General features: G+C 40.4%; 1 protein-coding gene across 1 annotated transcript in view; it reads right to left on the bottom strand.

Moving 5' to 3' along the window:
• Positions 1 to 12,197: 12,197 nt before the first annotated feature.
• The window catches only part of FBXO36 (F-box protein 36), a gene marked incomplete at its 5' end in the record, with an annotated part of 101,096 nt that continues 97,779 nt past the window's right edge, over positions 12,198 to 15,514 (bottom strand). The window contains 1 exon segment of the mRNA XM_079710755.1: positions 12,198 to 12,793. Within this exon segment, the coding sequence (XP_079566881.1) occupies positions 12,605 to 12,793 (189 nt within the window). The 3' untranslated portion in view covers positions 12,198 to 12,604.

The raw sequence follows: 15,514 nt of genomic DNA on the forward strand, positions 1-15,514 counted from the left end.
TGAAAGCAGCACTGCCTTTCTGTGCAGGGAGAGGCATTAAGGACTACATGCATCTTAGAGATGGCCGTGTCCTGCAAAGACAGCCTATTCAATCATTGGTAGAAACGCCCTTCTAAAAAGTATCTCACTATCCACTAAGACTAGGGTTTTAGAAACAGTTTTTAAAACAAAGACAAAGCTTTTCAACCCAACTACTTCTTTTTAAGGTGAAAATAAGGTATCTAAGTGCTTCTGGAAATCTTACAGATACAGGTCTCCCCTGCTTTTTGAAAGCGCTTTCCACTGGTTTGCTTTTATGCAAGACCTATGTTAGTACCTGTTTTCACTCACCAGAAGAAACCCAAGGAAGATTCTCGCTTTTACAAAAAGAAAAGGGGAACCACGTTCAGCGTTTGTTTTGCTGTGAACCTTTATAGAGGCAGCTCGCCAGAGCAGCAAGAGTGGCACCGTCAGGCTCCTTCCGGGGAACCACATTCAGCAACTCAGCCTCAAGTCGCCATAGCTTTGAACGGTGTCTGTGAGCATCTGTGCTTGATCTCGATTTATTTTGTGCATCCATGAGCAAGATGTGACCTAAGGTCATGGCTTCTTTGCTTTATGCCATTTCAGTTAAGGTTTCATAGATCGCTCTGCTTTCAGATAGTGGGGGAAAACCTGTAAATGGGTTTTAAGCACAAGAATATGCTGGATTTCAGAAATTGTTACAGGGAGCTGTTGATCTACCGGTGTAAAACAAAGGCAGGCTCTAACTTCAAAGGTAATACATTTAGTACAATTAAAGAAACACAGTTTATATTTTTATTAAAGAATTCTGCAGCTAGGGCATACAATTTCTAAATCTTTCTCTAAGAAAAGCATTTGCCATTACTCCTAATTCAATATTATCCAGTTATAAACTGAACCTTGAGACAAAACCTTAACAAATAAATAATATTAATAATCTCCTTAGTGAAAGTCATATTCATGCATACAACCACTGAATCAAGGGCTACGATTCAAGCACTTTTATTCATTTCATTGGCCTCTTAGTTTATGAGCATGATCTGAGGCCTATAGAAATTTTCTTTTCTGAGTTTCTCCTGCCCAGTAAATAAAATAGAAAACTACTGGTTAACATGTAAAGTTGGTGGTTAAATCATCTGTCAAGCATGTTACTAATCCCAAATATGAGACTATCAGGTTGTGAGGATAATAAAATGCCCTTGGTCCAAATGTCTGTGCACTTGACATTGCAGTAGTGGTAACAAATAGCCCTTCTCCAGTGTCTTGCTGTTCTATGGACAATTCATCTGCCTGAGCTCAGCACAGTTTTTAAAATAGTTCTCTTGATTGATTTCAAACAGCAGATAACTGTGATCCAGGACATCACATAATGCTCTTCCTTTATCGGAGATCTCTATTTTTCTAAGCCAAACATGTTTCAGACTGCAGAATGTTCTTCCCAGAATCATTCTGAAATTTCTGGCTGCCTTACTTGTTTACACATATTTTAGAACTATTTAAATTTCCACTTACAATTTGCTCATCACACACACACAAAAATGCTTTAATATCATGGCCAGTGTCTTGGGTCAAATTTATCTAAAGTGAGTACAGACCATTCTCAGTTATCCTTGGTAATTAGAGGCAGGAATGGTACTAGTAATTGGAGTCACAGAATGTTACCCCAGCCTAATTTTAGCCAGCCATTTCAGTCTTTTACTCCACCAAACCCTTTAGAGCTGTTAACAAGTGATTACATGGACACATTTCCTTTTTGTTTCATCTCCACTATTTCCTGCTCTAATGTCTAGTGGGAGGGGCTGGGTAATGAAAGGGACCACCAAAATAACAATAATCATAAAAGGCAGCTAATGGAAAGGAGAAACAGAAGCATGGCTAACATATGCAATATTACCTCCAATGATTCCAGAATTGCCTGTAAATTATTATAGATAATAAATTGCATGTCATACTCCATTTGGTCCAACACAATGACCTGTTTGTTATCATGACATCTTTGGCTGCTGTGAAAGAACCCAGCTCTCTGTTTTTGATAAAGGTAATAAATGCTGAGGCAACGTTTTTCTCTATATATATTTACCATTAAATTAGGATGATAGATTGAAAAATATGTTGTGTGTTTTAAAACTGACTGCATTACTCCCTTACTTTCATTTACTGGCAATACCAAATTAACAAGAGGCGGTGTTAAATATTGGGAATGGTGCTATACAGCCGATGCATTTTGATGCTTGCACTACTAGTTGTGCATCACAAATACGAACTTTTTATCCAATGACCCAGCTTTAGTTAAATATCCAAGTTAGACCTGCTTATGTTCAGTCTGTCCAGTTGTTTGTTGATTTACCATATTTTTAGAAGTAGTGATCTCTACCAAATCAAGTCCCCGTTTTACAAAGACAAAAGTAAAACCTACTTGCAATATTCATGTTGCCAACAGAAAAAAAAGAGAATGCTTATAAAGAATTACAGCAAATACATTATTTCCTGTTTAAATATATCCTGATGATATTATATAGGGTTGATTGTATGTTTATGTTATGTGCTTTATAGGTTTCCCCTCACATATCCAAATACTTTTTATTTACATACAACTAAATAAATTTTGTCCTCTTTAAAGATGGTCAGTGAGTTTTTGTACAAAATCTTTATTTTCTTAGCTTTAAGAGGAAAACTCCTAAAATATAAGTGATAATTATCTGTTTGGTTCTTTCCCCTGGAAGAGTTTTTCTCTAGGTATGGTTATAAAACCACCTAGAGAGAATCACTGAGAGTGATTGTTAGAAGGGCCAAGTTCAGCTACAAAATTTAAAATGCACACACCCTATAATCCAGCAACTGCATTTCAAAAAGTTTTTCCTACATATGAACAAAGACAAATGAACAAGGATTTTTTGATTTATTGTTTGCTATATAAAAGACTGGAAATAATTTAAATGTCCATCAATGGGAACTGTTAAAGTATGGTATTTATGCAACTGTTAAAAAAAAAAAAAGACCATATGTAAAATTAGACAACAGTATCCAAGATATATTGCTAAGAGAAAAAAAAGCAAGACATGTTTAATGTACCCCCAATTACGTTTTTGCTAACTACAAAAAAGGTTATTCATATGGCTTGTATATATATATATATAACATTTCTGGAAGGAAACAGAAGGGAACATTAACCGTGTTCAGCTCTGGGGAGGGAAGTTTGGGCTCTGGGGTGGGCCTGACTTTTCCCCTTATGCATGTGATGATTTTTCAATTTAAAACTTGTATCCAAAATTATTTTAAATGAAGATTCCTGGGGCTATTTAAAACCTAATGAATTGGAATCTTGGAGGATGGGACCAAGATATCTGCCGTGTATTGGACTGGCCAAAAGGTTTGTTCGGGTTTTTCATACGATGTCACAGAAACACCCAAAAGAACTTTTTGGCCAACCCAATAAATAAGCTTATCAGTTGATTTTTATGCTCACTAAAACTGGAGACCAGCTCTCAGCATATTTAAGTGTAAAACATTCCAATCGATTTCTTTCTTTTTTTTGAAAAAGCAAAAGTGAGTTTATTAGCATTGTTTTTTCTTTTGATAAATGACTACTAGTGTACCACCTTGATAAAGAGAAGCTTGAGAGCTACTATTATATTTTAACAAATTAAAAATAATTTGTTTTCCTGTTATAAAAGTATTATGTTACATGTTTATTAATACACTGAATTTGGTAAGCAAATAAGTATATATTAGTATATTGAAGTGAGTGTACAAATAAGAAGAAAAAATTTAAATGTACTTCCAATACCCAGATATAATCATTGCAATATCTTTTATACCCTTTTACTGTTTGTGCATGTGTTTCTCAAAAACAATTTTATACTTTTAAAGTAAAATTTATAATTAAATTTTATTATAAATTATAAAGCAAATTATAATTTGTTCTTTGCATGAACACTCTATCAAGGACATCTTTCCATATCAGTAGATGTGCATCTTCAGTACAGTGGTCTCAACCATTTTTTTCACTCCAGCACAACTGAGGCATTAAACATAGTTTTGATAATGTTATTCTGTCAACTCTTTTTTTAAGGGGTGAGGAGATGAGGCAGAGAGGAGGGAGGAAAAATGGTCAGTTTAAGTCAAAAAAACTCCAGATGACAAATACCTGTCTGCAACATCATTTTTAATGATTGTATAAACTATAATGTTTTTAAAACAAATTCCCAATTGTTAGCCATTTAGGTTGCTTCTAATTTTTTACCATAATGTGTAATATTGTGATAAACACTCCTCTCCACCTCCAATCAATTTCAAATGCTTTTCCTGACTCCCTCACATTGATTATTTCCTTTTATGCATATGACATTCTGATTAATTACTATCCATGGAGCACTCCTAGTGTATAGTATTTTTATTCCACTGTCTGTCTCCCTAGTCTCTTTCCATTCAACAGATGTAAACTGGGCTCCTATTAGAACAAGGCAGGCTGATGCCAAGTGCCTGCCCTCGAGTGGCCCGCGTGCAGAGGAAGCTGCTATTGCTGGAAGTGATGATGCAATAACAAAGCTAAGGGAGATGAGACTTGTAACCTGTTTAAATGAAACTAATTAATAATATAAAAGACACAGAGAGGTTCAATAAAACGAATGCAGAACTATCCTTAGGTATGTCTGTTTGTCAAATGAAAGATGCAGACAACATTTTTTTTTTTTGCAGTATGTGGGCCTCTCCTATTGCAGAGCACAGGCTCGGGACGCAGAGGCTCAGTGGCCATGGCTCACGGGCCCAGCCGCTCCGCGGCATGTGGGATCTTCCCGGACCGGGGCACGAACCCGTGTCCCCTGCATCGGCAGGCGGACTCTCAACCACTGCGCCACCAGGGAAGCCCCCAAAGATCTTTTGTTTTTGTAGGCTGTATCTTATTGATACTCACCATATTAGAAAGTGAAACTGAGAAATTTTAAAAATTATTTAGTATTGCTTCATTTTAAAATAATAATGAGCCTACTATGTTAATATAAATAACATTTTTTTGAAAAGTAACCATATTTTCCAAAAAATTTTTTAGTAAGAATAGCAGAATTTTTTTACATTTTTGCCAGTTTCTTTAATATCTGGCACAATAGAAGACAGCTGGATTCTCATGTTTGCTTCTGCATTCAATCTGTTTTGATATATGGTTTTGATTGACATATATGAAGGAAATTTAGCCTCATACCTGTATGTAGTTGGAAAGAGAGGAGTATTTATTTTAATAGTCTTTTCAGATCATTGTAGTTTGGTTTTTTTTTTTTTGATACCACAACAAAACAAGTGGTATTTCTTAAAGGTTATTTGCACGGCGTAATCTGACACCATATAACTTTTTGTCAAACGTTACATTAAAAGCCTGTTATGCACTGTGAATGGCTCTTTTGCCCATTTATGATTTTGTAACATAATGCTTTAGTAATTTGGAAAATACTAATCTACTGAGTTTTGTAGATCTTCCAAATGTTTTCATATCTCAAACAATATTTTTTAAAATCATGTGATAATTGTGTGGTTCCATTTATATGAAATGTCAAGAATATGCAAATCCATAGACAGAAAGTATATTAGTGGTTGGCAGAGGCTGGGAGGAGAGAGGAATTGGCACATGGTATCTTTTGGGGATGACAAAACTAGATAATGGTGTTAGTTTCACAAATTTTTGAATATATAAAAACCATTGAATTATATACTTTAAAAGGGTGAATTTTATGGTATGTGAATTATATCTCACCTGGGAAGTGGACAAGCTCATGGAGGTTGATATAAGTTTTCCAGAATTCTTATTTCCTTTGGAAAGCTTAAATATTATCATTGGCAACAAATACTGCAGTTATTTTCCTTGAAGTGACAGCCTCATTTTCAATAATGTATCTGCCAAACATAAACATGGTATTTCACGAAAAATCCATAGTTGAGTTTGCAACTCAGTTACACAAGTGCTTTTCCTCAAGACAACCAATGGACTTCGATTTGCAGCTGATGTGCCTTGTGCATATTTTCCATTTCGAAACCAAGCAGGACCCTGCAGGGCCTTCCCAGGGACAAACACACCCCCACCCCACATCCCTCATGTCTTATTTGTAAAAAAGCTCTAGCCTGCTAGGCCTTCCCTGAGTTCCAAAGAGCAAATTTAATCAGAGAACTGAGAAAATGCAGAAAGAAAGGAAAGCAGTCAAGCAAGTCACAAATAATAATGGGTTAGCCATAAAACAAAGTCAAGGACCTTTAGTTCTTCATCAAGGGCTATAGATAATTTCCCAAGCCATATCCTTGAGTTGTTTTGCAGATACTAAAACCCCCACCAGGTGGAAGAAGTTAACTGCATGCTGACCACCAGCATGTAGACCCCAGACGAGTTGGAACCAGGAGGTTGATGACTGAGATTCCCAAAACTTCATCCTATTATGTCACCATCAACCAATCAGAGAACTGTGTGTGAGCTGACCACACACCCTGTGACCCCCTCCCTCACACTGTCTTTAAAAACCCTTCCCCGAAAGCTATCAGAATTGGGGTCTTTTAAGTATGAGCTGCCTGTTCTCCTTGCATGGTACCCTGCAATAAACACTGCACTTTCCTTCACCACAACCGGGTTGTCAGTAGATTGGCTTTGCTACTCAAATGAACCCAAGTTTGGCTCGGTAACAATTTTGTCATGCAGGATATTAAAAAGATGTGCAGTCAAGAGTAAAGACTTCATAAAAGGTGGTCATTTTTACTGTTTCCTCAAGGATGTCCTTAAGTGAATCTGGCCATTATTTAACTGCAAGCATAGCAATGAAAAATACAATGACCTCTGGTGCGTTTTTGTGGCGCGGCTTTGACTTGTGCCGAGACATTAGCAGCACCCACCACTGCTGCTGCACCATCAGTGCAAACCTCAACACAGCTGCTCCAGGATCAACCACAAGAGTGAATCAAGTTATTCAGTATTTTGAATGGTTCAGCACCCCTTGTGTTTGCTTCCAAGCATTCACATAAAAGATCTTTGTCTAGTTGGTGTGATACTAGATGAACACAAGCAAAACAGCGAGTCCAGCCACATTTATTGATTTGTCCATTTGTGAGACAGAAGTACGATTCTGCAGAGAAGATATTAACTCAGCCTTCCTGTTTGCAGCTAAATCTTTGATCTGACAAGCTACTGTATCATTACAAAGTGGCGCTGCTGTAATTTCTTCTGCAGACTCTCCATCCAGCCAGCATTCAGCAGTGTCAGCTGTAAGGCTTACATGCCTTTCTCTGGGTGCCAGAGGCACTTCCTGTGATGAAGTACCCTGCACAGTCACCTACCCTGCAGGGTAGGTACTTCAATGGCTTTTCCTCTCTGGGTTGAAAAGCTGTAACAATCAATTTTTGGCTTTTAATGAACTCATCACATTTACATTTAAAATATTCAATTCCTCTTTCTTTAGACTCTGAATGACGTCTCTTAAAATGATACCACAACTTAGAAGGTACCAAAAAGGTAAAATTTTAACATTATAAAGCCATGGAATAGATAGCTTTTGAGTCATATTTTGTTTCATATTTACACTTTTTTAGTAGATTTCTGATTCATCTTTTTCTTCATGTTTAGGCTTAGATGGTGCAGCTGTGAGCTAAGAAAGCGAGATTTCTAATCTCCCTTTTTTAAAGCTAATGAGGGCTTCCCTGGTGGCGCAGTGGTTGAGAGTCCGCCTGCCGATGCAGGTGACACGGGTTCGTGCCCCGGTCCGGGAGGGTCCCACGTGCCGCGGAGCGGCTGGGCCTGTGAGCCGTGGCCGCTGAGCCTGCGCGTCCGGAGCCTGTGCTCCGCAACGGGAGAGGCCACAACAGTGAGAGGCCCGCGTACCGAAAAATAAATAAATAAATAAAAATAAAAATAAATAAATAAAGCTAATGAGCCATCAGCATCTAAGAAAGGGAAACTGAGTCAGGGCAGAGAGCAGATCACTGGCAATGCATTAAAGATGCTATAGATGAACTGCGTGGACCTCCAACAATGAAAACAGAGAGAGTCGGGCCGAAGGTCTCAAATTGGCACTGGGTAGCCTCTTCCATTGTCAGGTGAAGTGGAAAGAGGTGCGAGTTCCTTGGGAAGGCCTGGTCCCCAGTGGAGGAAAGTATCAGGAAGAAGAGAGGACTGAGTTTGGGAAGGCCCCAGTGAGCCATGTTCCACTCTGTTATTCAGTTCTTTCCCCAGTTGTCCCTAAGAGCATGTAAAGGCCTTGAAGAAGAACATACTTATTAGTATTTAAATAAATTTACAACATTTGTTTATAGAAAAATAGGCAATAATTTAGTTCATCAGAAGCTTGGAACATCCTCTGGCCAACTAAATTAGTATGGTCTCTCATAGTACGCTCAAGGTCCTCCCCTTTATAATTTCAAATATGACCTTGGGCAAATTCCATCACCTTTTCAAGTTCCACTGGCCAAACGTGGTTTTGACTCTGAAAGGAGAGGTGGTGTGGCGTTTGTGGTTAAGCACATAGACTCAGTAGGTATAGAGTTGAATCTCAGCTTTACCACTTATTAGTCATAAAACCTTTGGAAAATTAACTTGCCCTCCCTGAGAATAATTTAGGCTTTGCCAGCCATACAGTCTATATTGTGGCTATCTAACTCTGTCACTGTGTGTCATAAACCGTGGCACAATAAAATTTCATATACAGAAACAGGTGGCTGGTTAGATTAGATGTATGCCATAGTTTATAGACCCCTGGTCTATAAGACAGAAATATCATCACTTACCTTCAAGGGTTGCTGTAAGAATTAAATCGGTTACTACCTGTTTATTTCGTGGTAACCAGTAGACAATCAATGGAAGTTGCTATTATTATTATTGTTCCTAAGGTTATTCCAACTCAGTCCGTGACCATGATCTATGGCTCTCAGACTTTCTGGATGGGCAGAATAGATTTCCCAATGGAAAATAGCTTTTCTGAATGAAGATCTCTGTTTGAGGGAACGTGATAAGCAGGAAACAGCGAGTCCTCCATAGGTCCCATCCCTGAGGGCTCCATGTTGCCAGGGCAAAAGAATGCTATCCCAGTGTGCGGATGATCTCATTTCAAAACAATAAACATGTAAAGCTAAGATGTTAATTTTACTTTGTAAAATGACCTGCTACATAATAGAATGCTTTTAACTGCAGGTGCACACCTTTCTTTAGTATGGTGGTAGCCTGTCTATTTAGCATCCAACCAAAGGCATCCATTTCAAGTTGAAGCCAACTGTTCAGAGTGGAAAAGCTTGGATTCTCTCTCACACTGTATCATATCACAACACAAACTGAAGATAGAGGTCATTACACTAAAGCTCAGAGCAAAAACCTATGCTGCACAGATGTTTTATGTAAGGTCCTTTGATATTATTCTTCAGCAACTGGGCAGTTGGTTTGGGTAATAAATGAAGGCTGATGACCATCGTGTACACAAGCAGCTCAGAAAACAGCAACAAGTGGTAACTAGTGATTTGACCCGACCCCTGCTTCCCGCCCCTCCCCCAAATATAATCACAACCTAAATTCTTGGCCCTACTCAATAAAACAAAACATTGTGGATTCCATATAATCGAGGTTTAATGCATGTACTATGCCAACCTGTACAGGAAAAAAAAGCAGCAATAGAAGTTGACATTGAGTATAATGTATTTATTTTTTAGTTTATAAATTAAATATTCACATTTGCTATTGTTAATAAATTGTTCTTGGACTTCCCTGGTGGCACAGTGGTTAAGAATCCGCCTGCCAATGCGGATTCAAGCCCTGGTCCAGGAAGATCCCACATGCCACGGAGCAACTAATCCCACGTGCCACAGCTACTGAGCCTGCGCTCTAGAGCCTGCGAGCCACAACTACTGAGCCCGCGTGCCACAACTACTGAAGCCCATGTGCCTAGAGCCCGTGCTCCGCAACAAGAGAAACCACCGCAATGAGAAGCCCGTGCACTGCAAGGAAGAGTAACCTCTGTTCACCTCAACTAGAGAAAGCCCGCACACAGCAACGAAGACCCAACGCAGCCCCCCAAAATTAATTAATTAATTAATTAAAAAAAATAGATTGTTCTTATAACGCAAAATATATAAATCATCAGAAAATATCAGTATTTTACTTTTACAATTACAATGGTGAATGAGAGCCGAGTAGAAACGCTTTTGAGTGAAGAGATGAGAAAAGGCAAAAGTATAAAATGCTGTGACATTTTACTCTGAAATATGTCATGAACAAAGCAGATTTATCTGTCCACATGAAAGCTGTCAACAGAGGCAGAGAGGCAAACCATCATCGCCTCCCGATTGAGGCGGGAGAGAGAGGCAAAATGATAGACCACTGAGGGTGCTGGTGCCTTGCAGGATTTTAGGTTGATGATACTGCTCCTATTTTAGTAAAAATAATTATAATAAGGTAATAAGGCACTCAAGTTATGAGGACAAATAATTATTGAAATAATCTAATAACCTATGTTATTTAACTATTACTTTAAAGTAGCCAACATATTAACAACTCATTTTTAATTATTTAGCTTTTAGCATCTATATTTATCTTACTATCTTTTATATAGATAGTAAGTTTTCAAATGGCCATATATGTGTTCTTACTGATTCATGTTGAATCTAGATTATTATGCATGCCAATAAGCTTTCAGAACTCAGCTGATAAAACATTACACATGAAATTTTTAAGCTGTTGGCATTTTGCATCGATGTTACAAATGGGTTGTCATTTGGTATTTACCCAGTTATGCTGTGCACACACACAGCTGCTGTAAACACGTGGTATTAACCTGTCACTGAAAACCTGGCCCAGAGTGAAGTCTGGAACTTCTGGGCAAAACGAGGCAGTGGGAGCTGCACAGAAGCACGGGCTCTCCGCCTGCCTACCAGCCACCAGACACAACCTTGACAGGCTCTTCATCTGCCAGGAAGGAGACTGCGTTTGATTTCACAGATGTCCCTGGAAATCCAAGACTGAGTGTTAAGGGTGTGTGGATGGGGGTTAAAGTCTGATCTGATATGAATCCAGGTTTAGTAAAAGGTTTAGTAAAGGTTTAGAAAAGAAAGAATCTGTCATTAAGCTATGGCTATGGAGCTGTTCCAGAAGGAGTGACGGGGGGAGAACAGCCAGAGTCCCCTTCTTCCCACCATTTGGGAGATTCCAGGGCATCACAGGAAGTTCCTCTAGTGGGAGGCGAGCCCGCGGTCGGGGGGGCATTATTTTTCTATGTAGCGAAGTGGAGACTGCAGGCAGGAAGAGCTCATAGCGGTGATAAGGTGATGGGAGGTTGAGAGCTGCTTTGCTCTGTAGCCTAAAAGGAATCACACGAGACTATTTGCTGCTGTGAGCGCCTTGTCCGGGTACTTAACTGCCATGAGAAAGTAGGAAGAAAACAGTTGTTAAATAACCCGTCTCAGGGAGGTAGAATTTTCTCCCCTAAAACTGTACCGCTTTTGCCCCTCTGCCAACTTAACAGAATACAAAATGTACTTGGGTTTTCACTCAGTTACCCACAGCCTGTGTTTTTAAAATTCCCTGTTATACTCACATGTGGAATCTAAAAAACACAACAAACTGGTGAATATAACCAAGAAAGAAGCAGACTCACAGATCTAGAGAACACACTAGGGGTTACCAGTGGGGAGGGGGAGAGGGAGAGGGGCAATACAGGGGTTGGGAGACGGAGGTACAGACTGTCAGGTAGAAGATAGGCTCAAGGATGTACTGTACAACACAGGGAATGTAGCCAGTATTTTGTAATAACTGTAAGTGGAAAGTAACCTTTAAAAATTGTATAAACATTGTTATACAATAGAATTTTATATAACATTTTTATAAAATAAAAATCAAACAGCCTCCCCCCAAAAATCCCTGTTATAATAGCGGTAACTGTCCACATTTCTTTGGGGAAGCCGCACCTCTCTTAGAAATATTTATGGGTTTATTTGACAACGTAACGTCCTGGGAAGTTGGACTCTGCACGAGGTCTGCAAGCAGAATGTCTAGAATTCTCTCCAGCCATGTCCCAGGGCCAGGTCAGGGGCTGTCCACGTTGGGGGATGGAGCCTGGCATCCCGGGTTCCGAGGGTGGGGGACCTGAATACCATCTTAGCGGAGCAGAGTCAGGAAGGCAGCTGCACTCAGCAGGAGTGTCTCCCGCTGCCCCTGTCCCCTCACAGTTCCCTATGGGGACACGCAGCCACCTACTCATGGATGGATTCGGATGACAGACACCAGGAAAAAATTCAAAAGCCGTGTTCCCCTTTCCAACGCCTAGATAAAATACATACGTAATAAAAACCTGCTAATAATCATTTATTGTTTGTTACCATACAGCAGAAGCCTCTTTTCTTATGGGTGGCAGGGCATGGGCGCCTCCTGTCCTGCTGCCCCTGTGCTGGGGCCATGACCTGACCCTCCCTGTGGCAGGGACCGTGGTTTGGGCAAAGCCCAGCAGAGGCGGTGTGCTGCATTTGTGTGCAAGAACTCTATGGCTCCTTGAATCAACAAAACCTTAGTTCTTAATCAAAGGCAGCAGAAGAGGTTTGGACACAGATGGAAAACACAGCTGTGCCTCAACTCTCCCGCAGGTAGGAATGTGTGACCCTAGAGCTCACTGCTCCTCTGGCTTCCTTGTTGTTGTATCCTCTTGCGGAGGCGCCGCTGGAGCTGCAGCTTGTTGGTGAAGAACATCTGTCTCCAGCCCATATCCTGAGCCAAGGCTCTCATGTCTGGGGTGATGTGGTCACAAGCAGACTGGACGATCTGCTCCCACAGTTTGTCTGACGTGCACAACTGTGGGTGGAAAAAGTCAGAGGTGGGTGACATCACACATGGGTTAAGGAAAAGTTCACTCACTCACAACATCACTATCCAACTCCTGCTGCCTGTGAGACACCGGAGGAAATGCCACGGGTGCACAAAGATGTGCCAGACACAGTTCTGACTCCAGAAACTTCCTCTTTGAGGAGAGGCAAGTGCACAAGTATCTAAAGGATGAAGCAATATTCGATTAACGGAATAAACCAAGTCCTGATCTCATTTAAGATGCAAAATTTGAAAAAGAATAGATATATGTATATGTATAACTGAGTCACTTTGGTGTACACCCGAAACTAACACAACATTGTTAATCAACTATACTACAATATAAAATAAAGAGTTTAAAAAAAAGATGCAAAATGTGACATAGTTATAAACAGTACACATACAACATGATATAGTTCGTTTACATACGCAACATTATATGGTGAATTTCCAGTTAGCCACATTAACAGGCTGATAATGGTGTGGTCAACCGATCTTCACCCAGGGCTGCAGCAGTTTCTCGAGGAGGAGCGTTGCTAACTCCTGCTCAGCTTCATGTTAAACCTTTGCTTGAGTCACCTCTCCCCGGGCTTGTACAGCGGACACCTTAGTTCACTGCGGGCTACTCAGTAGCGAACCGCATTGAAGCGGACAGGCAGCCCTCGGAGACTGCCAACCAGCACACCTAAAATTTACACATTCCTGGTGCCAGGGTCCCGTCCTCATGTTTTATTCGGAGTCCTCTGCATGCATGACATCACACCATGCAACAGAATGGCCTACAAGAGGCAGTCGCTCCCCAAGCCTGCCAGACACATGGTAAAGGGAGCCGTTCTCTGGGAATAACCTTCCCAGGGATGCTCTTCTGCAGTCTGGGCCTTTACCTGAGGGCCATGAAGTTAAGGACAGACAAGACCCCTCTGGCCCAATATCTGCACAAGACCACTTTGCCCTCCCTCTAAGTTCAAAGATGCCAGAGTTCAGCTTCCATTTACCCAAGATTTCCTACTAGGACTTTTTCAATTGTCACCATCATTTATGGCAACTATGTTCATCAGTCTCCCGCTACTTTTTTTTTTCCTTTGGCCGCACCGCTGGGCATGTGGGATCTTAGTTCCCCAGCCAGGGATCCAACCCACATCCCCGGCAGTGGAAGCATGGAGTCTTAACCACTGGACCACCAGGGAAGTCCCATCAGTCTTCTGCTACTAAGCACTCTTAACAGGAGATTTCCTAATCCCTTGCTTCCATGCCCCCAAATCTTTCCTAAAGTTAAAGCTTCCATTACATTTATTATTTCCGACCTCAGCGATAGCCATGATTTTTTGGTACCTGTATGCAAGACTAGGAACATTAAAAGGTGCTTGGATATTTGACGCTGCATAGTGATAACTCCGGTAATATGAAATGTGCTCAAAGAAGGGTCTCATGTGGGCCCCAGAACACTTCCTGGCTCCATCCTTCCTGTGCCAATTGTGCGCTCAGGGAAGTCCATCACCAACCTGATTCTCCCGTCACATGTGAAAATCCAGCAGTGGAAAGAATAGGCATGACAGGGGATCATTAAGGGGGCCACAGTTCCTTTAAACTGGCGGGGGGCGGGGAGCGGCACAGAGTTTGTCAGAGTTCGTGGGCTGAGGCTCCTGCTTCCTGCTCAGACCCTCCCAGACATGGCCCCCCGGAGCAACTCACAAAGACTCCTCTTACAAGGAAGCAAAGAAACACAAGAAGCAGATGGGCCGCTGGAAGGTCAATAATGGTGGGAAACAAGATTATCTATGGATAAAGATCTGTGCAGACCCTGTGCCTGTGAATAATAAAGAGAGTTGATCTGACTGACAAAAATTAGGTTGAACTAATTATTTCACTATTTAAAATTAGAGGGCAACTTTAACACTTAAATAAGAGAAGCAGACGGGCATGGTAAAGTCCCTCCAACTCCAGAATACTGAATCCAGTTGGGCTCTATTTAGAAAGGCGTCGGGGTTCTGCAGAAAAGACCTACATTCACTAATCATTCTTCCTTTCCTTAGAATTTGTTTTAGTTTCGTGTACAGCCTTTAGCCCTCAGCAGTCGAGACACAGCAAGTTAGAAGGCTGGTTGATGCCATCAGAGGCAGAGCAGTGAAAGCAGAGAACAACGGGTTGAGAAACCAACAATAAGGGAAGAAACAGAAAAGAGAAATACAAACTAAAGTGACTATAGTGTGGTCCATATAGTGTGGAGATAAGCTGCCCCCCAATTTTCAATAGCCTATTCATTCCTCCATTCATCCATCCATCCAAACTGTATGGAACGCCTATGGTACTGGACAGGGCCCCTTGTTTCAGACCACAGAATATATTCTATGCTGTTTAAGCAGAGAGGGATTCAGTACAGGCAATAGGAAGCTCACAGAATATCTAGTAAAACCAGAGGGAAACGTTCAATGCTCTACAGCCAGGAATAACAGCAGCTAGATGTATAAAATAGATAACTAATGATTAAAAATAATTCTACTATAAATACCCTTGTTACATATATGTTTATTAACACATGATTTTCTTTAAAGTATATTCTTAAAAATTTAACTTTAAAAAAGAATTGAATACATACCATTAAAGTATCCTGTAGAAAGTGATTATTGACTTATAATTCCTAGAGTAGTGTATACAGAACATCATCATGCAAAATAAATCCTTATACTTAGTTGGCTAAAAAGGTGTCTT

The sequence above is a fragment of the Hyperoodon ampullatus genome, assembly GCF_949752795.1.
Source record: "Hyperoodon ampullatus genome assembly, chromosome: 8".
Classification (NCBI taxonomy): Eukaryota; Metazoa; Chordata; class Mammalia; order Artiodactyla; family Ziphiidae; genus Hyperoodon; species Hyperoodon ampullatus.